We start from the raw sequence: 26,657 nt of genomic DNA on the forward strand, positions 1-26,657 counted from the left end.
CACTGGCTACATGCACTGTTCCTGCAGGTGTCCGCTGATGCAGTTTGGGCACAAAGGTATGGACTACTAGGACTGAAGCAGAGAGTCTTAGATTTCAAAGACTGGATCCTATGTCAGAAAAAAAGAAAAAAGAACGATCTCTCCCTGTCACCAGAAAATACAAGTAAAATCTCTTTTGAGATTCTTATTATTAGAATGAAATCACTACTATATGTTTATGTACTCTTGACAGGAAATCCAGAGCAACTAACTCATTAAGCCTCTTCTTGATAAAGGGACTTATTTGTTGCACCCGTACTCAGTATTGTGAAGTTTTACGCTCTTCCTACCACTAAATAAATATATTAAGCTTGTGCTAGATTTTTTCATTTGAGTTTGGTACAGATTTCATTCAAAAGGTAAAACAGCAGGATAGCTTGACTACATCTTGAGGTCCCCATCAGAAAGAAAATACACACTGTTGGATTCCTTCACATCCATTTAAAGACAGAATAAGGCTCTCCCTCTGCAGGAGTTAAGGTATGTCAATAACAACTGGTCTTACCTGCCATCTGTAAGCTTAAACCAGTATCCAGTTTGCTGTGTGGCTTCGTGCTGATAAACAAGTAACAGAGAACACACACAGTGATGATAAAAGCAAAGAGGACCACTGCTGCTATCGACAGGCCCACGAGTGCTCCAACACTAAGAAGAGAAAAACAAAGAAATTAAGTGTACAAACAGCCTGAGGTTACTTGTACTCAGGCAGGGGAGTGACTGTGTATTTTTACTGCACACAGAAGTTTAGAGCTCAATACCCAGGTCACAAACCGGCATTATTTCATTGCCCTCAAAGGGTCAGTGTCATTACACAGCAGCTGAACATCTGGTCCTTAGTGACATTTCATGTTACCTATGCATACTACTCCCAAATCTGATTTGAACCGTGTTTATGAATATCAGAAATAACTTCATGCAGTAACTGGCATCAGTGAGCTAAAATTCTCCAACACAGTGTGTATTCCCAGATAAGCATAATATCACATAAATATTACATGCACACACAAAGAGAGATTCCAGAGCGTCAGGCAGCCCGTGCAAACTCCTTTTTCTCAAACATGACTATTAAAGCTATATTTTCAGTCTGAAATGCCATTTTTATTGTAATAAGAGCCTGTTAGAGCACTTTAAGCAAAGTACACATTTGTCACAGACTTCTCACTAAGGATGACATGCCCATTAACAATGGGATAAAAAACGTGCAAGCTGTGTTATTCAATTCTCTTAGCAGCTCTGTAGAGCAGGGTGGAGTACTGTGATCACTGTTGTGCCTTTGTGTTAATGCAATAAATCTCAAAACAAGAGTGGAGAAGTTCTTCTATGAACTCTGTCATGGTAAAACAAAAACTAAAGATTAATTAATTTACACACAATATCAAAGTCACCAAAGGAACAGGAACAGAATATTCAGGAGGCCAAACATACAGTAGTATATGCAGCTTTTATCAAGATACTACCTCTGCAGGATAGAAGCTACTTTATACTTCTTCCATAGACATTCAGTGAGACAGTATATGTATATACAGAAATCTCTTTAGTAGAATCATAGAATCATAGAATCATTGAGGTTGGAAAAGACCTCTAAGATCATCGAGTCCAACCGTCAACCCAACACCACCAGGCCCACTAAACCATGTCCCTAAGCGCCTCATCTACATGTCTTTTAAATACCTCCAGGGATGGGGACTCAACCACTTCCCTGGGCAGCCTGTTCCAATGTTCAACCACTCTTTCAGTAAAGAAATTTTTCCTTACATCCAATCTAAACCTCCCCTGGCGCAACTTGAGGCCATTTCCTCTCGTCCTATCGCTTGTTACTTCGGAGAAAAGACTAACACCCACCTTGCTACAACCTCCTTTCAGGTAGTTGTAGAGAGCAATGAGGTCTCCCCTCAGCCTCCTTTTCTCCAGGCTAAACAACCCCAGTTCCCTCAGCCGCTCCTCATAAGACTTGTTCTCCAGACCCCTCACCAGCCTCGTTGCCCTTCTCTGGACACGCTCCAGCACCTCGACGTCCTTCTTGTAGTGAGGGGCCCAAAACTGAACACAGTATTCGAGGTGCGGCCTCAATCAATCTTGTCAGATTATTGTCCAACCTGTTCTTGAAATATTTCAGTCACTCTGCTAGGGAAGTGAGTAAAGTCTTCCAGAATCTGTCCAAAAGACTTTATCACCCATCTGCATACCATTAGCACTTGTATTAACTGAAGTGGCCTTTGAGTCAGATCCATAGATCCATTTATCAACTTCACAATACAATATGCCTCTTCAAAACTCCCCAGCACAAGTAATACCCTTCAACCTTTATTTACCAGGAGAACCAGGATGGCTCCCAGGGTTTGCAAGAGGGTTGAAAAGCAGAATACATCTAGTATGCAATATGGATGTGACTAAGATACTTTTGAGGGCCCATAATATCAGTACAGATAGGGAGGGCACCATCGGAAATCTCCCCAGCACAGAATAAACAAATATTTGCTTTTTTTCCTAGCCATGTGATATTGTTGTCTCTCATCCTGTTGTGAGGCACTCCAGTTGTTGGTCTGCCACGTGCCCAGATCGTTCCTCCTTTTGTGTTTGTGATGTTCTGCTCCTGTGCAGTATTGTGCAGGTTTCTTCTTTGATTTTCAGCACACTAAATTTTGACCATTCTTCCCATTTAAAAAGATTAGTGCGAACTGTGATCCTTTTCACCGAAGTATTTGTGGCTGCCCACAAGTTTTTAAAGTATGATTTCTATTGTACTGTGCAAGTCATTATGGAAACATTAAATATAACTGGATACAGAAGACCCATGGCAGAATCGCATCCACTTGAGATACTTTCTTTGTTTGGTGGGGAATCACTGATAAGTAGATTTGAAACCAACTTTTTCAGCCAACCTTATCTACCTGACGGTGACTATACCAAGATTCTGCTTCCCTCTGAGAACGCCATGTGGACAATGACAAAGCTTTACTGCAGCTGAAATACAGCCTATCTTCTGTTTCTTCCTTCTATGCTACGTCTATTACCTATCAAAGAAATAAATTAGTTTGGTTTGAAGTGAGCTGTTCTTGACACACCCTTGTTGCCTGTTTTTAACACTTCATTATCTTTAGGGCACTTGACATGGATTGTTCAGTAATTCGTTCCAGGATTTTTATAGACTGAGTAATTTATGATACTCGGCATCTTCACATCTTCCTTTCTCCCTCTTTAAAAGGCTTCTGCCCTTTCTCATTTTCTGGAGCCTCCTTTGTCCTCCCCAGGTTCCCACAGGCAATCACTAATATTTGGGAAAGTATCTTGGTTAGTTCCAAATCAGCTAGTTCAGCTACTTCCAAGTTTTGCTAGTTTTATCTAGAGTAATTTTCATCTAGCTTTGCCAGCTAGAACATAACTCACTTATCTAAATATGCTCTTTAACCTGCTTTTTCTGTGCTCTGTCTGGTACTCTTCTGTCCTTGTTAAACTATATTTTCTTCCAAGTGGCTGATTGCAATTTATCTTTCGTGTGTGTGTGTGTGTGAAGCCATGCTTGCTTTCTTCCTACACTATGCAATGGATCTACACATTGTTTTCCTCTTCTTTCTAATACATTCACAGCTACTTTTTTTTCTTGCCTTTTATGCCTCATGATAATTTAAATCTGTTTTCCACCTGAGGTTTTCTGATTTTTCCCTACTTGATCATGCTTGGAAATAATGCTTATAAAATAATATGCCTCTCAAGAGCGCTTGCTGTAGCAGTGGAAATCCTAACCTGAAGGCCAGGAAATACAAGTTTAAGTATTACTTAACTTGCAAAATAATGTTTCAAAAGCAATGAGAATTAAAGCGAATGGGAAACAGACTGCAATCATTGTTCAAAAAGAAAGTGACCTCTTCATCTCACTCAAAGCTGAAAACCAGTAGCTGTATATTATATGGCATTATGAACTAACTTGAAGATACTGGATAAAATATTTCTGGTTTTAGCCTTTGTCTTTTAATATAAGGAAATTACAGAAAAAATAGTGACTGATGTTATTAGGAAAACAGTGTTAAGTTTACAATATATATTTTTTTTTTCTATAGAAGATTATATTGTAGGTTTGACATAGGAATACTATAGCTGTATCATGAGATGGGTTGTGCTGATCATGTAACTGACCTAAAATATTTGAAAAGTGTCGTATGTACTTCACAAATAGCTTCTGTGAATACTTATTGTCCCTTGTATGATCATGCACCTTTCTCTCTTCTGTTTAGAAGCCTAGGCTTTTCTAAAGAGGCTGTGTTTTCTTTTAAAAGCTGCCGTGATATGCCTTTGAGCATGTTTCATTTGCTGTTTTGACTGGCTTGACTTCTCACTTCGACAATGCAGCTGAATTACAAGTCTTGCATTAATTTTAATTCATCCGTTTGACAACATTAATAATAAAGAAGTCAGTCTTATCAGGGGTGAGGATCAAGGAGGATTAAGAAGCTGAAGCACGTGGGATAGAACAGAGCATGAATCGGGTCTGCCAGATGGAAAATGAAAAGATGAAGAGAGAGGAGTAGGGGGTGGCTCATGAAATAGAGGGGGATGAAATTGGGGAGCAGGGTGTTACTGTGAAACTTCAGGCTTCGTGGGAATTCACAAGCTACCAGACTTGCCTTCAAACATCCCAGCCTTTTCTTAGAGGCACTATGAGTACAGGCACTGCAGTTCTGGTATTGATTACAATAGAGAAAGATGGCTACCATCGTTACTGTACTGCATGAAATTGGGAGCAGGTCACATGTGGCTGCTATGGTGAGATCACGCGATACGAGTCTGTGCTGGGGTTTGAATTGCTAAGTACTCCAGGATGCCTAGAGTAAAAAGGAGAGGAGGTTCAGACACAGGCTGCCTCATGACTCAGCTCCAAGCCCTTTCCCACCCATTCCACGGGGCAGTGGTGGGACAGCTGAAGGAAAAGATGCTTCACCTCCCACCTGTCACCACATCCTCCCCCGGGATCCCTCTGCCTGTTCTCTGGAGATACATACTGAGCTTATTGCCCTTGGCCACATGCAGATTATTTTAAGTGGCCTGAAGGAGCAGGAGAATTGCCTGCAGCAGATGGGTATCATACAAGCCAGGTCGAAGACTAGCTATGAATTTCTGGATGCTGACATTAACTTAAAATAGTGACTAAGTTGTTAGCATGTTACTATTCATACGGGAATTTTCAAAACACTGAAGGGCAGTTAGCGCCTAGTCCCCAGTGAATGTCAATGATGGCTAGACACCTGACACTCAGCTGCGCCTCCCTTCTGAATCGCTTACAGGGTTGACAGAAAATTAAATTAGGGAAGAGGTAGACTAAGGAGTGTTGCAGGGGTGAGTAGGAATAAAAAGGGGGAAGACAGGAACAGCAAAGCTTACCCACATCTTGGACTTAAAGGAGTAGTACATTGACAGGGATTGGCAATCAGCAGTGGGAAGTATGGGAGGCAGGAAAACAATTCTGCATGCATCTTGGGATCCCAGTAGTAGTTTCCTTATTTCCAACCCTTCTTTTCAAGTCTTTTCCTAATATAAAACTCTCATGATGAAATAAAGGACTGATGGCAATACAGTCTACCTATCATTTACTATCCTCTCCTGGGCCATTTGATGCCTTCAGTGTGCCAGTCCTCTATTCTACAGTCCAAGCCAAAGACACTGACTTCTAGTGAAATTAAACAGCAGCCTTTTGGTCACAGATGAAGAGAGTTCGAGGACTAAGAATCCTTATATTACTACTCTGGTATATTTACAATTTTGACAGATGTAAAAAGGACAGAAGAGAGATGAATGTCTTAAATTCTATGAATTCCATCCTCTAGTGATAAAAATGCCTTTATATATCACCGCTATCAGTGAGAAGTCACTTCTACTGTGGCCTTACAGGGAGATGAGAATTGTGCCTCTGGATGTTTTTATGAATTTTACATTCAAGCTACTGCAAATCTTCTCTCTCTACAAGCTCCCACAACACCAGTAGACAGCTATGTCCACAGGAGAAACTCTTAAGATCAGCAAGATGAGAATAGCAGATAGCAGTATGACTAAGATGCAGTTCTCATTAGTTATCGGTCAGATCCATTAATGAAGTTTGTGCAACATTTAGCTCCACACACAACTAAAATAATTTGTTATCAGCAAAATGATTGATTCTGGAAAGAATAGCTTTACCCTTAAAGATTTTTCATAGCATTTATCATCTGCATGAACTAGACTGTCCTTATATGTTTGTGTATATATGCACATATTAAGCAAATTTTTCCTTACTGTTTTTTGGCTCAAACAAAACTTACAGGCAAGCAATATTCTGCTTAATATGGAATCTGAATACTTCCTTACAGTCAGAGATCTCACCTGGGTCCTGGCCTCATTTTTGCTTTTTCACTTGGAACACCTTGACTCAAATGGACAAAATAGAAGAAATACACTACACTACAGGAGGCTGAGGTGAGCAGCCATTGAACCAAGAATGATCTCCACAGCTGAATCTATTTGAGGAAGTAATACAAACCCAAAGGCTCTTCAGAAACAGGTATTTGTGCTTTTTTGTCATGTCCATACTAGCCCTGTTTTAAGATTGCATTTAAATAACAGTCTGCAGTGCAGGACAAAGGAGGTTGCTCACCATTATCCAAACATTAAGCAGAGTCAGCTGTCCTAAAGCTGAATAGATCAAGTACTTATTAATGATTATATGTTTTTCTATTCAGGCATCTGTTACTTCTCAGTTGTAGCTCTCTTCCATGCAGTTGTAGAAGATGACATTAACAATACAGTTGTGTATTGTACAGCACAATGCATCTTCAGTATCACCACATCACTTGTGTAAGACACTTTGCAAGTTACAAATGGCAAAGGTAGGAAAAGCAGTTCCTGAGGAACTCTCCAGTATTTCCTACTACGGGTCCAAGACTTATCATAGGTTATATGCCACTAAAAGTGTTTGTCATGCTCCAGCAGCAATGTGAAAAGATCTCACCCAAAACATCAAGATCAGCATCACAAAACCAAATAGACACCCTGAATTCCAATTCCTAAATCAATCAGAAATTAAGATTCAGTTTGTACTTACTCTTTTTAAACATAGTGTTTCAATACCAGATTGTTCTCAATGTGCTGAAGCCATCAGCCCTCTTAGAACGTATGATTAATTTCTTTAAGGTTAATTTTGGATAACTATGATCATTGATCATTTTTACAATCACCCTCCTCTGAAAATAAAGACAGCCTTTCAAGCGCATCCTCTAGATTCTACAGCAATTACTGTGGTGCTGCATACCCATCTAGAAAAGCCCTTGCTAAAAAACATTTTGCCATCTTCCCATCTTTACCTTAAACACTAAGTGTTTAAAGTCCACCCAGCAGTCCACATGGTAACAGTCTACAGGCCTCAGGGTGGGTCTTCAAGGTCAGTCTTCTAACAGCAGAGACATTAAACAAGCAAACTAAAAAGTCACTCTTGTGCACAATTATGAACTCATTAGCAAACAAAAACCTCTGAATTTAACAACCCACCCACCCCCAAAACGATGATCTACCATAAAAATGGCAATGAAGGCTTAGGGGTAACCCTGGCAGCATTTACGCAAATCTTTGAACACAAGCAATGCTAAGTTTGGTAGAAGACCAAACAGAACTCTCCCAAGTTACTTTCTACATGCAATAAAGATACTGCAAGTCTTTTGTTCCTGTATGCCCATTCTTCCAATCTCCTGGGAATATTTATCTGTTTGCTTTGCAAATATTATGTACAAACACATCATTGCAGCAATGGCATTAGGAACATTTGATTCATTCAGATCCAGATGACTCATGAGCTTCCATCTATCAGTGGACATACTGAATCTGCTTAGCCAGTATTTAAATTTTTCCTAGCTGTTGTTAGTGTGGATGGACTAATTTTATGGACTAAAAATAACTGTAGGTGTGTTATGCTGAGCATCCACTGACAGACAGCTCTCTGAACAGCAGCATGGGGAGCCCTGGGGAGTCTGCTGACAGGGCGGAGCCTCTCTGCTCAGTAAAGCCTTTGGCTATGCGGAGATGTGTGGCAGTGCTCAAGTGTGTATGTGGCACTCAGTGTAATAGCAGTAGGGGCATCAGTGAAATGCGTGCTGCTTCCTGACATAAAATCTTTCATTAAAGAGTCAGCTTTACTATGAGGGGAAAATACTGCCTTGTTAACCTGCTGGAGTCTATGAAGTATCAATAAGCAGACGGATGAAGGAACCCAGCGGACAGAGTTAGGTTTTTCAAAAAGCATTTGACAAAGCCCCGCACTGAAGGTGGGACTAAAAAGGCTGAACTGACATAGGATTAGGGAAAAGGTTCTGTTACAGATTCAAGGCTGCTTAAAAAAATAAGGAGCAAAGCACAGGGCTAAGTGGTCCCTTTTCAGTATAAAGAAAAGTCACAGAGATCAGTGCTGAGACTGATTCTATTCAGTGTCTTTCACCTATGACCTGGAGAAGAATGAAATCTGAGTTTCTAATGATCCTAAGCCCCTACAAGCAATCAAATGCTATGAGGGCAAGGAATGCTAGAAGACTTGCAGAAAACTGAGTAAGCAGGCAAAAGTGATGTAGGTGAGCTTCAATGTACATAATGTAATGTATAAATAAACAAAACAAGCCTACATGACAATGAACTCATAACTGGCAGTTCTGAACTCAAAAGTTTTAGTCATCAGCGACAGCTCACTGAAATCACAGACAATGTGCAGCAGCAGTCAAAGACAACAACAAAACGTTGGCCACCAACAGGAAGGATTTTGAGAGCAAGACTGAAGGTAGCATTTTGCCACTGTGTAAAACCTTGCCATACCCACATCTTGAGCTCGCAGCTCCAGATTATGCACCTTTAAGAGCAGCACTGTGGAGTGAAAAACAGTATGGATGAGAGGCAACTAAAATGATCAGTGGGACAGAGTACCTGCCTCAATAATAATCCAAAAGGACTAAGACTGTTCAGTTTGGAGAGCTGAAAGCTGAGAGCTGATGTACCAAACGCTTACAAAATTTTGAACACTGTGCATAAACTGAATGTGCAATTGTTGTTCACCAAATCTCACAAGACTAATACTAGAGGGCACTCCAGAAAACTAGTAGGAACAGTATAAAACAGATAAAAGGATGTATCTTCAAACAGCAGGTAGTAACTGCTGCCACTGGGGCTGCAGAAGCAGACAGCAGAAGCAAGTCCAGAAAGGGATTAGACAAAATCAGGGATAACGAGTCCATAAAGAGATAGTGAAAGCACCATGCAGAGGTGTACTAACACCCTGACACAGCCAGCGTGGATGCTTAAGAGCCTGAGGGGAATCAGGCACAGAAAGCAGTCAGGCTGGCTGCGTGCAGCTCTCACTGCCACTGCTGGAGATCCAGTCAGAGCTAGACAGACCCCTGCACTGACCCAGAAGAGCCTGGGTCTGATTACCTGCCATCTTCCAAATGAAAAGTTATGTAGTGCTTGATCTTACTACACACAGAAAAAGAGCTAAAGTCATTGGGAACTTTATACACGCAGCATCTTACATGCTCAGGCCCTGAGACAGCCGTTCCCCTCCCACTGAAAGGACGGAGGGACGCTCTGGATGTTCTGCACACAGGCACTGAGCGTTTCCCAGCGCTTCCTTACAAAGACCACGAATTATTTCTTTCAGAAACCACCCCGGCACAAGCAGAAGTCTCTCTGGGCAGCAGCTGCAGCTCTACCGCTACTCTCAGCGGGACAAAGACAGCCTGAAAGCGCCCGGCTACAAGTACCTCAGAAACACAAACCCGCAGGCAAGCTCGGGCGGACACGGGTCTCCCGCCCCCCGGAGCCTCCCCACGGCCCGCCGTGCGGGACCGGGAGGCACCGCCGTGCCGGTGCAGGGCGAGTGCCGCCGCTCCCCTACCTGAGCCACCACATGTAGCTGTGCTCGTAGGGGAAGAAGCTGTGGGGGTCATCGCAGCAGTACTTGACGTCCTGGAAGCCGCAGCAGTACACGGCGCGGGCGTCGCCGCTCATCTGCGGGCAGCTGAACCCGCTCACCAGCACCTTGTCGGCGTTGAGGTAGCTGCTACACTCGGCGCTCATGGTGCGGCGGCCGCCCGCCGGGCTGCCCGGCGCCTCGGCTCCGACGGCACCCGGGCGGGAGGTGGGGCGGCAAGCGGGCGGAGCTCGGGCGGGCAGGGGGTCCGCTGACGGCGGCGAAGAGTGGGGCAGGCGGCGGGCGAGGCTGGCTGCAGGCGGGAACCGCCGCGTCCCCCCACCTCAGGGGTCGCCGCAAGGCGGGGAGCGGCGGGAGCCGCCCGCGCCCTAAGGTGAGGGAGAGAGCGGAGCGCCTCCCGCCTTTCGGGGGGGGGGGGGGGGGGGGAGCGGGGAGGGAGAGGGAGAGGGAGAGGGCCGTGTGGGGCTGACCGCCCCCGGGGTTGCTCACCTCAACGGCAACACCCCAGCGTCTCTCGCTGGGGCTTGGTTTTCCCTCAGCGCTCGGTCCCACGTCGAGAAGAGACTTCAGGGGTCCACTCTCACCCATAAGCCTCGGTGAGGTCTCCGGACAGCCAAAGCAAGGTGGCAATTGAAAGGGATAACACAGCTGGGCTGAGGACCCCTCGGCTTTATGAGGGGTAAAAACTCCACATAATATTTAATGTTTCTGAGAGACCAGTCACATACTCTTTTCAGACGGCATTTCCTTTTAGTATTTTAGACCACTTTTTTAAAAAGAGTGGGGCTCAGGCACTCATTCTGTTACCTGTATGAAAGAACCTCTCCTGAGGGAAAGGTGGGTAGATCTCAGCTCAAGATAACACACATGCATGTCGTGTGCACCTCTGCATGTGATTTGGCTCATGGAAAGAAGGATAATAAAAAGCCTCTGGGAGAGCAATGGGTAGATGCTACCCCCTCCCAGGACCTGGTCCTCAGCCAATCTCCTTTCTAGATTACAACAGAGCCTGGATCAAGTGCTTTGCCACACAAGTGACCTCAAGGAAAAGTTCAGGTTTTAGAGAGAAAGGGAAGTTGTGCAATATCAATAGAGCTTGACTTGAATTAATAAGACCACATTAATTCAACTAACACTTTACATTTTAATTTCAGGTCTTGCCTTGAGATGAACTCCAGGCAAGTGGGAGTTTCATGTCTTCTCGCTAACTGTCAGGCAACAGCAAGAGCCAGGAGTGATGGCAGGTTAGGGAGGGACAGTGTCCTCACCAACCAGGGTGCAGTCCTGCAGGATCTGAACAGGGCCAGGCTGGTGACAGTGACAGGCACCATCAGCAGTCCCAGTCAAGGTAAGATACTGAGTCAAGTTCATGGTCCATCCAGGAGACAGGACAGGAGGCAAGTTACCTGCAGCATAGGTCTAAAGTTCATGCAGGAAGCCCAGCAAGCAATCCAGGTCAGCAGGAGGCAGGACTGAGCACAGACATACCTCTGGTATAATTTAGGGAAGGTTAGTCTGCCCTGGCATGAGCTTAAATGTGGCTCCTGGACCAATGAGCAGAGGGTGTGGGTGTGGTGAAGATGCAGGTGATGCTGGTCAGGGCCTGTTAGTGGTCACTTAGAGCCCTAACACTGATATCTTCCAGTACTACATACAGTCCCCCTACATTAGGGTGTTTGACTGTACTTGCTAAAAAGTATAAATGTTCTTCAGTTGCTTGGTTGATTTTATTTTGTGAAATCAACTCTGACTGAGCACCAATTGAAATGAATTCAGAAATTCAGTCAGAGTCTGTCTCGTGAATTACAGATTTGCCTTCCTAATATTTAGATGTATATGTGAGTAGCCATGGAAGAGTCAAATTATTCAGCTGTTGGGTGCCTTAAGCTTGAGCAATTTGAGAATTTGACTTTAGGGACCTCAAAAACACTTGATGTTGCACTACACAAAGTGAGACGATGAATGACAGTGATGTGACTGGAGCAAAGACTCCAGAAAAGGGGAGGCCAGGAGGAATCAATGAGTGCTGAACATTAACAAAGAAAAAGGCTAGATTACTATGAGATTTTGTGAGAGTTGTAATTTCATCGCTTGTGTTGTTCACATGAAATCAGATTTAATCAGATCAATTATTTTATGATAAAATTGAGGATTAACTTACTCAGAATGTATACAGGAAAATGGTCTACCAAAGACCAGAAGGCAGCCTTTTTACCTCAGTTATGTCACTACGTGTTAGGATTTAATCATGACTCTTGTGATACTTGAGGTCTTTTTTAGAGACCAATCTCCTGGTCATTTGATTCAGAGCGAGTTTCATTTTAATACAGTAGCTTAGTCTTTCAAAGACATGGGGACTGTATTTCTGTGATTGAGGAAAGAGTCTCTAGTGAGGAACGGATGGGTGAATCTCAGCTCAAAAGCCATCAGTTGGTTGGCCAGATAGTGTGTATGCACCAGTCAGCTAATCAACATGTGACATGGTTGAAACCTAGCAGTGTATTCAGAATTTATTACTGAAGGATTGACAGACCCACAGACAGCATAGCTATATAGACCTTGTTCTCTAATTAAGTTAGATTTAAGCAGAAGACATGCAAGAAAAACAAAAAAAACCAAAACAAAACCAAATACAGTGGTAAATGTCATGGTTTCGGAGACTGATTCAAGACTTTGTGAGGTTGCCGATACTGTGTGCAAAAGGGAGACCTCATCTAAGTCCTACAACTTCCCGGGATGGAGGATGTCTAATTCCACTCTAATAGGTATTTGTCTTTTGAAATGTCTTTATGCACCTTGTTCAGTTGCTAATAACTATTTTCTTCCAAAACCTGAATTCCCATCCTCATTTTTCTTTCTGATTCTTTTTATCCCTCTGGGGTTTCTTTTGCCCATCTTATCCTTTCTTTATCTGTTTCCATTGAGGTTCTGTTCATACCAGAATTCAACAACCATGGCAAAAAGAGATTTATCAGAGAACCATATCCAGGAGTGGTTCAATTCACCTTTTCAACTGAGTATTCCCAAGTCAAGAGATGTTTAGGAATATAGGACATTCTCAGTTATTTTTGTGTTTCATATTGTTATTTTACTTTTGGAGATTTTTCTCTTATTATTCAGAACTCAGGTAACCATTTTCTACTCAGAATTATTACTACATCGATTTGGAACAAATAAAATTACTTATCACAGTTTTATGCTCGGTCTTACACTCATACTTACTGAGTATAAGGCAGATTTGAGTTGGAGTTGGAGTAAGGGTGGATTCTTTCTCCAAACTTAATGAAATTTGGCTTCAAAGAAGGCTGAAATGTTATGAAGTGGCAAAATCTTTTTTTATCAATCAGTATACTCATTTATATCATGCAATTAATTTGTACTTGCCATGATTCTTGGGTGATAATAATTAGCATGCTATGTTGTTCCAATTATCTGGAATTATTTATATGAAACACTAGAAATGAACTTTGAGTTATCTACCTCAGTGACTGAATTAACTATGTAATTGCTGGAGGATTGAAATAAAAAACCATTCTCTTTTGATGAGACGTTCAGTAACGGGCCTTGAAGTGGGAGTGGGAGGCTCTTCACTGACCAGTGGATCATGTGCATTGTCTTTTATGTCAGAAGAAAACCACATCACCTTGTTTTCCCATTCCAATTACAAAACACAGACCTCCTCTTCCAGTAAGAGCTAGTGGTTTGTACCTTATAAAATATGTTGCCCTCTCTCTCCCTCCACTGTTGCCAATACCAATTTAAGTTACTACACACGATGCCTGCAACAGTTCTCTCTGCTGAGTGAGGAGCGTGTTTCAACCTAACAATGAGGTCATTCAGCTTTCAGAAAAACACACACAGATCAAAGCCCTTTGCAGGACATGAGTAAGTAACAGACAAATTATTTGGGTAATTCAGGAGCAGCTTTCAGAACTGTATCCAAAACAGGATACTTCTATTCTCTGAGTGCTGAACTATTATCCTTGTGAATATGAGTCTCTTCTGCAGAGAAGCTCTAGCTCTGCTAAGTCTGGTAAAACCTGCCAACTTTCTCAGATGCTTGCAACCCAGAGTCTTCTGCAAATCTTTAACTGACTTACTGGTACTCATATTGGCTTCCAAGAGATTGTTTTGGCTGTACTTAAAGCCCCTTTTCAAAATACTTGGTGCCATGGAACTGCGTCTTTGACTAGTTATAATAAAGTTATAATAAATTATATAATATAATATAATATAATATAATATGTTATATATTATAAATCTATAATAAATATAACTGTTATAACAAATTATAAAAGTTATAATAAAACTATTGTAACTGTTTTCAAGCCTTCCCAATTAAGTCATAAACATAAATATACATATGCTGTACTATGCAATAATTAGAACAGTAACAATTCTTGTAAGCATTAAAAATAATTGTAATCTTCATCTAAACTACAATTAATGTGAAAAGCATACAGCCTCTTATTTAATTATCCTGACTAATATACTGGCCAGCAGAACTGGGCTGGTGTAATTTTCCAGCAAATTAAGAGAGTTCCTCTGACTGAATACAGCTTAGAGCAAAGGGGACTTGAGGAAGAAGCTAAACCTTCTGATTTAGCCATTCCATTTGGAGACAACTCAAAGTGAATTGTACCTCTGCACTGACCACTAATTAAAAGCTGAGAACAAACATTCATATTAACAATTGTGGGACACATTTCTACCAGCCAAGCCTCTAAGAAACAGAAAATTAATTATGAACTGCCAATAGAGCTGTCTGGATCAGCATCAGTCCTCACCCTCAGACCTACATGGAATGTTTTTCCTTAAAAGCATAATCTAATTATTAATAGGCAAAAAGCTGCATAAATTACCTTCAAAAGTAATCTGGTGGCAAATTATGCAATTAAACAAAATTGTCATGCCAAGATGGTGTAACTAGCCCTGATTAGGAGTAACAGCTCAAACTGACCTCAGGGTTAGTGTAGACAACATGTTTTATGACACATGAGTAGTAGGCGCTTCAGGAAGGCAGATGACAGCATAAGGTTCAAAATTGAAAGGGGAACAGAAGTTTAAGGGGTGCATACTTGCAGTACAGTGAGATGCTGTCGCTCAGAGGACTAAAATAGAAGGACGGATGCTAGGAGCATTATAAAGAGGAGTATCTGCTTTGGCACTGTGTTATTTGACTCATGCGTTAGTGAAGGACTGAAATCTGAGGATACGATACATCTTGGGTTCTGCTCTCACTTCAACTGATGTTCAGCTGTAAGCAAATTGCTTTCCCAGTGTGTGCTTCAGTTTAACTCTCTGTAAATTTGTGATAATGATGGAGTTGTCTGACACCTGTTTGCAAAAGTGTTTGTGTTTCAAGATCCTCTCTGTGAAAGTGAACACATGTATGAAGTATCATTACGATTTTTTTCACGTCACTCTAGAGCCTACCAATTTTTTTAGTCATTTTAACTTTCATACACATTATTCTTTAATTGATTCCCCCAGTCAATATATAGTGTAGATTTTGCCTTTATACTGTCTCTTCTTTGCTTTACAGAGCTAAATAATGAAGAAGGAGAAAGTAATTTTGAGCATCAGGAAGTATGAAGAGGTTTCAGTCAAAATTTAAAGGAAGAGGGAGAATCAGTGAAACGGAGTGAAGTAGAAAGATTTATTTTGAGTGTTGACACTGGTAATTTTGAGGTGAGGATGGAGCTCTGATAAGTAGTTTGTGTTTGTATGTGTAATGGCCTCAGTATCTAGTTTTTTATGAGCTGTTATTGGTAAATATTTCAGAATAATGGCTCACTTAAGTAAATCTTACCTTTTACCACTTACTCATCTATCTAGAAATAGAATAATAAGATGGATAATATAGTTTCCAACAATGAACCTAGCCAAATAGTCTTGACTGCGGTTTGTCTTCATGGAGTGGTTTTAATTTCTTTTTCCTTTTCAGAGGGGAAAATTCTTTTTACTCAGCTGAGCTTTAGGCACAGAAATGGCATGTTCCTTACTTACCAAAAATTTACAATGTGACACTGCCTCAATCATTTAACTTTGCTTTTATTTACCCTGCTTGTAAAATATAATTATTTGTAATTTTAGAGATACAATTATATGTTGTAATGCAATTTCTACTTGAATAGGAGGATACAAATTTTAAAGGATTCTAGTAAGTATGTAGTTTCTGCATGTAGGGGATAATTACGGGGATAATTCTGAAACTGAGCTACTCAATTGCAAAAAAGTTAGAAATGATGGGCCTATTATTTCAGACCATTTAAGCAAGATATCCATCAGAGATAGCACCTGTAAAACATGTAAGTTGCTTGATCTTTTCAGCATCGATTCTACATTAATACACAAAATAGAAAATTGTAGATTCATAGGCTCATAATGAATTGTCGGTTTTTATCACAGTTTGAATTTACCCTGTCTGAAACTGAAGATTAAAGAAAAAGACCTTAAGAAAACAGGTATGAAGCATTGACTTCTAGATATAAGTGAACAAATAATACAATAAAACATCTTCCCACCATTTTCTCTGTAAACTTGAACTGAAGCTTATTAATTTTCTTCATTTGGTTCAACCTCTTAGGCCAATAATTTAGATTTAGTCCTATTAAGAGTATTTTTTAAAAATCAAATGCTGATTTGTTATACAATTATATCAGTATCTTTTACATATTTTTGTGTACCTTGTCTCAGAGTCCGTTCTCTCACTTGGCCATCATAGAGAACTTTCATTCTAGTTTATAATTCAAAGAGATTCAGATATCAATGGCAGCAATAACTCCTCCTTCTTTAACCCTCCCACACAACTGTCTTTATATTTTGGGTGCAGGGGGAAACATCATCTATTGTTAAAGTTCTGCAGCAAGAGAGAGGCTTTTTACAGGAGCCTATTTACAATTGCTCCTTATCTTACCAAACCTTATTGTTGGGACCAAAGTTTTCTATCTTGTGTTTGTGTCTCTTGCTAACTGGGATTTTTTTAGTTTAATTCAGGAGTATGTTGTGATGCTAGAAGTCATGGAAGGGAGACTGAGACTGAATGAGAAGTCCAAAAAGAGAAACAGGGACACCAGTGGAAGGGCTGATGGAAGGGAGCTGAAAACAAAGAAATGGAAGGGAGGTCTGAAGGCTGAGGTGGAGGAGATAAGACAGGAACTGAGTGAAAGAAGATATTAAGGCCAAAGGTTTGGGCTCTGACCCAATTTGGGATAGGGAACTGGAATTGGCATGAGAAACGTAAGGATCAGGGGCTGGGATTTGGTAGTTAAAGAGAACAGGGCTAGGATGAAGAGGTGGGAGTAGGAAAGAGTGACCAGAGGCAAATTGAAAGGACAAGGCAAAGAGGACCAGGCTTTGGAATAACAGGAAGAAGTCTGTGCTCGCTAGAGGTCATTTACCTATGAAGCTTGGAATAGAACCCAAGTTTCCTGCTTGTCCCTATTCCTTTTCTGTCAGCAAATATGTTTAAATCCTGTGGAAAAATGTATGCTTCATTTAGTTCTCTTTCACACATATGATGACAAACAATGACTGTTATTTATTTCATTAATCCACGTGGCAAAGTTCTGTATGATAGTTTGAAATATTTCAGATGACTCATGTGGTTGCCAATATGAAATTCCGCTCTTGTTTTCTCTATTTGTTTTCAAACATAAGAAATTACATGTACAAAATTACATTCAAAGAATATTAGGTTACTCAGAATTTAGAAATGCCAGACTTACAGCTGGTGATATGATCACACACTATTTTTAAGAGATTCCATCTCATTTGGCAATGGAGTTTTTAAGGATTTTATTTTCTTACTCTTTTCTAATGCATGGTCAAAAGTTTATCTACTGCATGTTAACCATATCTACTGTGAATACAGAACTATTTCAGCCGTGTTTTTTTGGTAATAGTTATGACTGCTTCACAGATACTAATTCATTTTTTCAGTGCCCTATGAGATGAGGAGATGGGATGTTTATCTATTTTGCAGATATAATATTTTGTTACATACCTGTCTCTCACACCTGACTCCAGAGGCACAGATGTATATTGTAGGTCTCAATAGTTTTTATTCTGGTAGGAATGCTGAGGAGACATACTTATTATTTGTAAAACGTATGAGATCCTTGAGCAGAAAATTATAGAAAAGTTCAAAGTATTGCTTCGAATTACTACTACAACAACATTTTATTAACATGCAAAAACATTATTACTAACCCTGGAAAGGGGACTTTTCTGTCTCTCACTTGTCTGACATCTGGAATGCCTTTTTCCTCTGCACTAAAAAATGCATTTTAAAACTGTTCTCATTTCAAAAAAAAGTCAAGATACTGCAAAATTCCATAAGCAATCAGAATCATAATAGAAGTGTCATTTCAACCTCGTTATTGATGGCAGTGCTCTAAATTTGATGGGGGGAAAGTCACATAGTGTATTCCTTCTTGGTTCCTGTATTACATGTATTTACAGGAAGAGGGGAATTTGGACTTTTCACTTCTGATATTGTTGTGTTAGTCACAAGCAATGACATGCCTTTCTTAGCAATTGTTTTCTTGACAGAGCTCCAGTTTTATTTTCTAGCTGCAAAAGCCCATTTTTATTCCTCTTTTCTGGTGCTGAAGGGGAGTTTGTTTTCCATCTTTGGAACACTACTTGATTTGGGAATGCTGTAAAGAGAATCAGTTTCCATAGCCTTTCTGTCTTTGGCTGAAGTTAGAAAGCCTTATTCAGTTTCAAATCCCTTTTCACTTCAGCAGTGGAGACAAGGAGCAGTTGTCCAATATAAGCTGATAATCCAAAGGAAAGATAAAAAGTACATTCTTATTATGAATGCCTGACATAGCCTATGATTTGATAAGATAGTTCATAACATTAAACAAATATAAGCTACTAATAATAACTAGTACTTAAATGGTTTTGTACGTCTTCAAGACACTACAGGACTTTCAACGCTATTACATTTGCACAATAGTTATTAAAATGCTACTGAGGCATGTGATTGTTATCTCTTAATCTTATGTGTCCCTCATTATCAGAGCACCTGATTACCACACAGTCTGTAATGGATGGAATTACTCTTAGTGATAGACTAGGCCTTTTGAAGCTTGGCCAGGTGAGCTATTGGTCAGGTCTCCACCTCATCAGTCCAGGTTTGGTGAAATGGTCACCAGTTACATCTCAGATGAATGATTCGTTTGATCTGTGTTAGTCTTAGTCAGTAGTCAGATGTTCTCTTAGAAATTGGATGAAGTGATAAGATCTATTATATCTGTTCATCCTAACCATCTTCTAGATATTACTGTCCACTTAAAACAGTTGACAGAACAGCCTGAGCATGCTTCAGCACTGTCTCAGTACACAACTTGCCCTCTTAATTCAAATAGCTGAAGAAGGCTTTTTAAAATGTCAGGTGGCTTTGCGTTGGTTTGGATGAGGAATGCTCACATGCCTTCATATGGAGTGCTTTTCTCTGGGGAAAAAAAGAAATAAGCTGCAACAACTTCTTAAGCTGCTCCAGTTTGATTCATATTTGCTGCCTGACCACACTAAATCACTAAAGAAAAAAACTGGTGACACAGAATGAGCAGTAAATAAATATTAGAGCTTCATAGATGACGTATTCAGTCACATCAGATGCTTCCAAAATGAATTGGTTTTAGTCTCTCACTAGTTGTCTGGGAACCACTTCCCATTTTGGTTCTCTTGGTAGTGTTTGTATGTAGAGATCAAAGATGTCATGTGCCAAAAGCTTAAAACTCACCTTAGTTCATTTTCTCCAAGTCTTGGCTGAGGTCTGTTGGTAGGATCATTGGAAGGAACCATTCATACTATCCTGCTCTGAGGATACACCAAACTTCATTTTTCAAGGCTTTTAGGTTGGCACTTCCTTGTCAAATTTTTCAAGGCACTGATTAAAATGAGCATTCACAGTCCAGACAACACCACTTACTGAGAAGCATTGTGTGCATAAGAAGCCAGCCCTGATTTCTGTCTTGCACACCTGGCAGAAGTCTTCTGGGGATCTAGGGACTCCCTGGAATCTTTGGCTGTCTGGTGTCCTCTGCTTGTCATCTTCAAGTGGCGTCCTTGTTTTGAACATTTGACCATCAATCTTATTTGTGGTTATTTTTTTTTTTTTCTTTTTCCTTAAATGTTTTGCTTCTGGGCTCTGTGTCCTGCCTCTAGGGTTGAAAGAAAATATTTTTGCCCTCAGTAAGTCTAGTGTAGCCACACAGAGTGCAAACAGGCCAGTATCCCGTTTATCAACTTTTCTCCAGCACTGATCAAAGTGGCTTCCTCTCAGTCTAAGAAGAAAAGATTTGACAGAGAACCTGTCTGAAACTTGGGTGGGAATTTCTCTGTTTGCTCCTGAGTAAAGTATTTCTGTCTACTTTTCTCCACTTCTGTGGAGAAATAGGATCTCCAATGTTTTCCTTCACACAGTCCTTTTATTTTGTATCTTGTGCTCCCCTATTTCATTCCTGATTGTCTACTTCATATATGTCAACTATGGCAGATGTGTGGCTCAAGAAGAGACAAGAAATGGGCTTTTCAACAGAACACTTCTTAATCAAATTTTATCACCTATCTGTTTGGCATCCATTTTGGTCAGTGTCTGGAAAAAGTTGATGAGCAAGTGCCAAATTCCAACAGACACCTCTGCCTTTAGTTGCCCATATTCTTTCCTGGCCAGCCTGAGATATCAAGGGATAGGGATCTTCCACATGAGATCTTGTCTGCTTTCCTGGAATAAAAAAAAATTAGCAATACATACCACCAGTATTTTCACAGGAAGCGTTTTTTGACTTGAAGAAAAAAGACACTTAAACACTTCTGTTTCAGAGGAAGTGAGAACATGAATAGTTTGGGAAAGTGCCATACTGAAAGGTCCAAGGCCTGAAAAGGAATGTAGGACATATCTTTATAACTCTTTCACTGGAGTTAGTCATCACAGAAGATGTCATCCATTAGTAAGGAGTATCATCCATTAGTAAGGAGTAAGATATGGTTTAGTGTGTTCACTAGTATGATACCAGATGTAGTTTTTCTTCCAGCCAAGACTAAGCCAATACACCTCTAATGAAGCCTATGACATTCATTGTTCTTCCATACCTGGAATTTGCATCAGGGATTTTGACAGGAATTGTTTCGCTATTGCTACTGAAGTGGAATGTATCAGTGCAGCTCACTGTCACAGACATGACGAACACCTCAACAGAAGTAGTCAAAGCAGAATCAAGCTAAATTCTCTTAATTTACAGTAGCATTGCTGTTTGTCTTATGGAAGGGAATATAATTACTTCATTTGTCTGTTGCCTTCTATTTGTCACTTTAACTGCTGCCAAATCAATCAGCTTCTACATGACATAACTTGCTTTCTCTTGTTTGATTAACTAAAGGTGACAGATACCTCTGTATCAACTTGGAATCAGAAGATTAAGTTCTGTTCTTTGCTTTTCATTCTCTTGTTACATGCTTTTGGGAAAATGGTGTCACCCACATGCTTAGTTGCTTCATCTGTAAGATCAATATCAAGCCCTTTTTCTTGATGCTGTGAGATTGCTATGAGTCTCAGAATACAGTCATTATTATCCTTGACTAAAAATGTTCCGTTTTACTATTCCTTATTATTACTATAGTTCCTCCATCAGTAACAAACATGCTTGTTGTTTTTCATCTCCCTAAAAATATTCACGTTTTGAACTTCATTACAATTCAGTACGGAATAAATCTATAATAAGGCACATACCATTTCTCAAAATAATTGAAAAAACTGTGTTCTAAAATTAAAAAGGACAACTGTTTGGGTTGGGTTTTTTGTTTGCCATAACTGGGGATGGATTTGTAGGTTAACAAAAAGATCTGCTGAGAAATCGCTTTTCTATTGGCATAGGTAAGAATCCATCCTACTGGACTAAGAGTCAAGTCTTAATTGTTTACAGAATAACTGTCCGAACAGTGTAAATTTATGAAGGCAAGGCAGCCAAGGCCTGGTTGGAGTTAAACAATAATTACATTATCTGAATTGTAAAGAACAAGGGATCCTCAGGTGAGGACAGGACTCCAAGACTTGTCTTGAGCTGTGAATTCTGGATTGATTCATAAAAGCTAGAGCCTATGAAGAGAGTTGTGTATAGCCAATCAAGTCATATAGTCAGTGGAAAAAGGTTACAAAAAAGACTGACATCACCGTATCACTTTTGATGATGGGTGTTTGCTAGCAGTCCATGTTGTTTCACTTCATATTAGCAAGTTCTCTAAAGCAGCACACAGATGTTTTTCCAAATTAGCTGCTTTAGTTATCAGGAAATGCTTCCATCATGCATATATATAGCTTTGTAAACATATATATGACAGGAAGCCTCTTTGCTGCACAGCCAGTGCAACAACTGTTAGCTGTGAGTGCACGTATATGAATGTGATGAAATCATGCAGTTTGAGTCATTCTGCACGCTTCTTTTTACCGTTGACTTTAAATCAGCATTTGTACCAAAGTAAAGAAAGGTAAGAATAAAAGAGCGTGGAATTTCAATTTTATTTTTATTCGCTTCACTGGTTGCTATTTTATAATTGAATTGCATTTTAAATTTCATATTCAAAAGGTTCAGACTGAGACACAAGCACTGATCTCCCTATTCCAAAGGAAATTTGAATTTTTATCTCATTATAGTCTAAAATTCAGAATTCTGATCACACTAGACATTTTTACATCAGAAGCTCCCACTTTAAATTCTAATCTAATTTCTGCTTCAGAATAATGCCTATAGGAAATCTGTAATGGTTTTATATTACTGCAATTTGTTCTCAGAAGGTCTGAGAACTTCTTGTTTAAAAAAAAAGGGACATGCAAGAACTGTGGTTGTATCAAAAAGTAAAACCAGAATCCTATATAAAGCCAAACATAAATGGTAATCCTCCTAACCTTTAAGGCTTTCCACATTATCTCTTGGGTGTCAAAATTTTGACAGCCTAACTATACTACAAAAGTAGCCCTTATCTCTGGAAATTCTCCAAGTTTTGGGGCAGAATGTGAATGAGGTCATATCAGCAGTATGGAAATACATGCCTTTAAGTGTTAAAGAACTTTGTGGGCTTTCTTTCAAAATAATGTAGTCATGTCATTGCTTGTTTTTAAGTCTTCCACCAATTATTATAACAACTTTAAAAGTAGTCATCTTCCACATGAGAATGTAAAAGGAAGAGAAATAACAAGTGTACTGGTTCACTGCTGCAAGCCTATGCCAAAAGCAAACCTAGCCTGACAGTTAGGAGAGTGCTGAGCATTCATTACTTTTCTAGAAATAATGGATGTTTTACTGCTGCCAGTCTGTTCCTTTTAGAAAGTAAGCCATTCAGCTCATAAATCAAGAGCTGAAATTTATTTAGAATAACGGTAACAAAGTCAGCCCCCCACCATGAAGTCCCTTTTTGGTGAGTCACCATCTAGTCCCAGAGATGTCATCCTACTATTCCCACTGGGTAATTAATGCAAACAGGAAAGGGGACCAGTAAGTGGAATACTACTTATAAGAGTTTGTGTATATATTGGGGTTTTTTTTACTTATTTTGGAAGCTGCTAAAGTATACGAACTAAGATTGCTAACCAAACTATATTGATAGGGAGGTGCTAAAAGCACAACTGACTTTTTTCAAACATATTTTACTTCATTATTCCCCAGTTTCTGTGGCTCAGGATGATTTTGGTTCCTGAGAACAGCTGATTTCCTGCATTTCTGCCATTCCAGCTGATAGAGAGCTGCATGAAAGTGAGTTTATAACTGGCTGTTAGTGATGTCATACACAAAAAAGGCCAAATCAGCCCTTCCAACACATCTATGTAGCTATTGCTAGTATACAGCTCCATTTGTTTCTTGTTCTTCTGTTCATATTATATTGTATTTTTTGAGCACCAGCCTCCATGTAGGATGTTATTTCATGTACTCATTAATTAACTCTCAAATATTTTGCATAGTATTATCGACTCTATTAAATGAGAGGAAAATGAGATTGTAGACTGATTAATTCACGTGCTTGGTATCAGAAAGGAGACATTTACAATGCAAGAAACAACAGTGATAGTACCCGGTCTGGGCATCACATGATGCAGAAATCTGCAGCAGCTTTTTCACACGCAGTGCTTTAGTGCATACATAATGCTTTCAGAAGGAAGAGGAAAATTATGTGTGTCTTTGACAAAGCATCAAGTCTCCAACAAGGAGTTCAGAGCATAGCTTACGTGGAAGGACCAGGTGCATTTCAGCCTGGTAGATACTATTTTAAACAAGGATTCTTCAGGGAGATTTTCAATAAATATTAAAGCACTTGGAAAAATGATGTTTTGAAGGATATAAAATAAACAAGAGACAAGTATTCACTGTAAGATTGAAATGCACAGTAAACTCAGGTCATTTTTGTTCGTTGATACTGTCATCAGTAGCAGTTACGGAACTCAAGTATCTGGTACAGCACTTAAGGAAGAACATGTCTTAGGACAGACTCGTGAGAAATTGTTTTACCTTGATCCTGGCCAACCGAATTTCAGCTACATCAGTGGAATGTTTTTTCTAGCAGAAGCAGAGGTGGAGAGTGCGGCTCATCTCCCAAGTTTTATGGCACAAAAGCATGGCCAGAGCATTCTTTGAGAGCCAAGTCAGAATGATTCCACCAAGTAAGAGTAGTCCATTGTGCTAAAACCTAATTACCACTACTCCTGGAACCAAACTAGGATGATCCTCTTCCATCTTCTATGAAGACAGGATTGCCCCTTCAAAACACTGCCAACAGAAGCATCTTAAACATCTCTTTTATCCTCTGTTGTCCTACTGTTAATAGAGAAAGAGAGAAAATCAACACTGATTATGAACTAAACCAGAAGAAAGAGAAAATAGAAATGGCTTCAAATTATTACACCTTCCATTGGACCCCTTTTCCTCCTTCCATCTATTGTGTTTTGACCTACTAACAGATGTTTTAAGAATACATTTTAATAGGCATTGTGATACTTTGTAGAGTGAGGCTTTCAACTTATGTCAGAAAGAGACATCAGGAAAAGAATCAAAAGAAATGGTCAGAGGTGAAAGGCTAGAAAAGCAATGAACTTTTTAAATTGACAGGTAGAATTGACAAAGAACTAAATAAGACCAGATTAAGTAGTCACAGGGCAGAGAAATTTCCTGATAGATGACAAATGATTATACATCCACTTGCCATACTTGCAGTAATACAGCTTTTTATTAGTAATTAATAACAAAAGAATGCCTCTGCTCTGTAATCTTCCTCTGGCGTTGAAATAATTTACCCTGAACTTCCCATCTGCACATGCAATGATACCTTTTCATTGCATACAACTTCACACCTGAAACTTGGAAGAGGTTTATTCCTAATGAGCTGGCTGTCTATTTGTGTTCTCTTAAATTCTTAAATCTTAAAAAAAACCCGTATTACATTCTTTTTTTCTATTTAAGTTAATAAAATTATATTTATTTCATGTTTATTGCATGGATTATTCACATTACATTAATTTTTAAGTCAGTTCTTTGAAATGTTTTGGTTTTCTGAAACTGTTTCAATGAACTCTTCATTCTCAGTTTCTTAATCTTGGGCTTGACAAACACATTTACTGTGCATGCAGTTAAAAACTAGAAATGGTGTCCTGCAATTCCTGGTATTCAATAAGACTAAATGATTCATATAATTCAGAGACTTGATCTTGCAATTTTACTCAATGATTTATTCCTGTTGACTTCAGTATAGCTATGTGCAAAATAGATTGGCAGCCTCTGAAGCTAGCAAGACTTTTTCAAAAGAACATTTTGTTATTAGGAATTGTCAATTTTTTTAACCAAACTATTCCCTAAGCTGAAACTTGTGGAAAAATATCTGTTTTGACAAAATTCACAGTATCAATCTTTAAGTTTTAAAATCATCAAAACTTTCTATATTGGCATTTAAATTCTATTTCTTGGTTTGAAATTATTTTCATTGTTAATGCTTTATTTATATTTTTAAAGTTTGAAAATATGAATATCAGCTTTGAAATATTTCTCATCAATTGTATCCAAACAAAATGTTTCTGTTTAACCAAACTGATGGTTTGGGGGTTACTTTTGCTTGAAAACTTAAAATATTTACACTCTGTCTGGATTTGGAGGACGAGACTTCAAATATAAAATGCTTATATGACAGGAAGTAATTTCCCTACATATCTCTAGTGGTAGTGGTCTCTCCAGAGGACAGTCAAGTACCAGTAATAAGATAACTAGTATTTTGAATATAGAAGTAATGACAAATCAGAATGAGTGGTGTAAGTCTAATTAAGGGTTAGAGAAGCTGATTTATAATTTAAACTGGGAATTCAGCAAGCTCTTTTGATTACAAGAACAGTTTGACTATTGTGCCCTTTTTTAAAGGATGTATGAACCATCTGTGGGTTATGGACATTTTCCTTGGCAGCTGTTCTTTATTTATTTTATTTTATATAATACAGTAATAGCTTTCTTACTGCATCGTTCACTTAAGGAAACTAAAAAGACAGCTTCCTGAAGCTAGGATTTCTGTAATTTCTGTCCGATGGGGAAGTGTTAACACAGAACTGCATTTATAGATCAAGTGTCACAGAAGCTTGTTCTTCAAGAAATTGTACTTCAGTCTTTTCTATTGTTCTAGAGTACTATGATTTCCTTTTACTATC

The 26,657-nt window shown here is 39.5% G+C and overlaps 1 protein-coding gene across 6 annotated transcripts in view; it reads right to left on the minus strand.

Moving 5' to 3' along the window:
- The window catches only part of SHISAL2A (shisa like 2A), a 30,213-nt gene extending 20,055 nt beyond the window's left edge, over window positions 1–10,158 (minus strand). For all 6 annotated transcript variants that reach the window (XR_012995502.1, XR_012995503.1, XM_076340190.1 and 3 more), the window contains exons 1-2: window positions 9,935–10,158; window positions 545–684 (exon numbers count right to left, since the gene is read on the minus strand). Coding sequence is in view for 4 of the 6 variants with exons in the window: in XM_076340190.1 (XP_076196305.1) it covers window positions 545–684; window positions 9,935–10,116 (322 nt within the window). In the remaining 2 variants the exon portion in view is untranslated. The remainder of the gene's footprint in view (window positions 1–544; window positions 685–9,934) is intronic.
- Window positions 10,159–26,657: the final 16,499 nt, after the last annotated feature.

This window comes from Aptenodytes patagonicus, chromosome 5, assembly GCF_965638725.1.
Source record: "Aptenodytes patagonicus chromosome 5, bAptPat1.pri.cur, whole genome shotgun sequence".
Classification (NCBI taxonomy): Eukaryota; Metazoa; Chordata; class Aves; order Sphenisciformes; family Spheniscidae; genus Aptenodytes; species Aptenodytes patagonicus.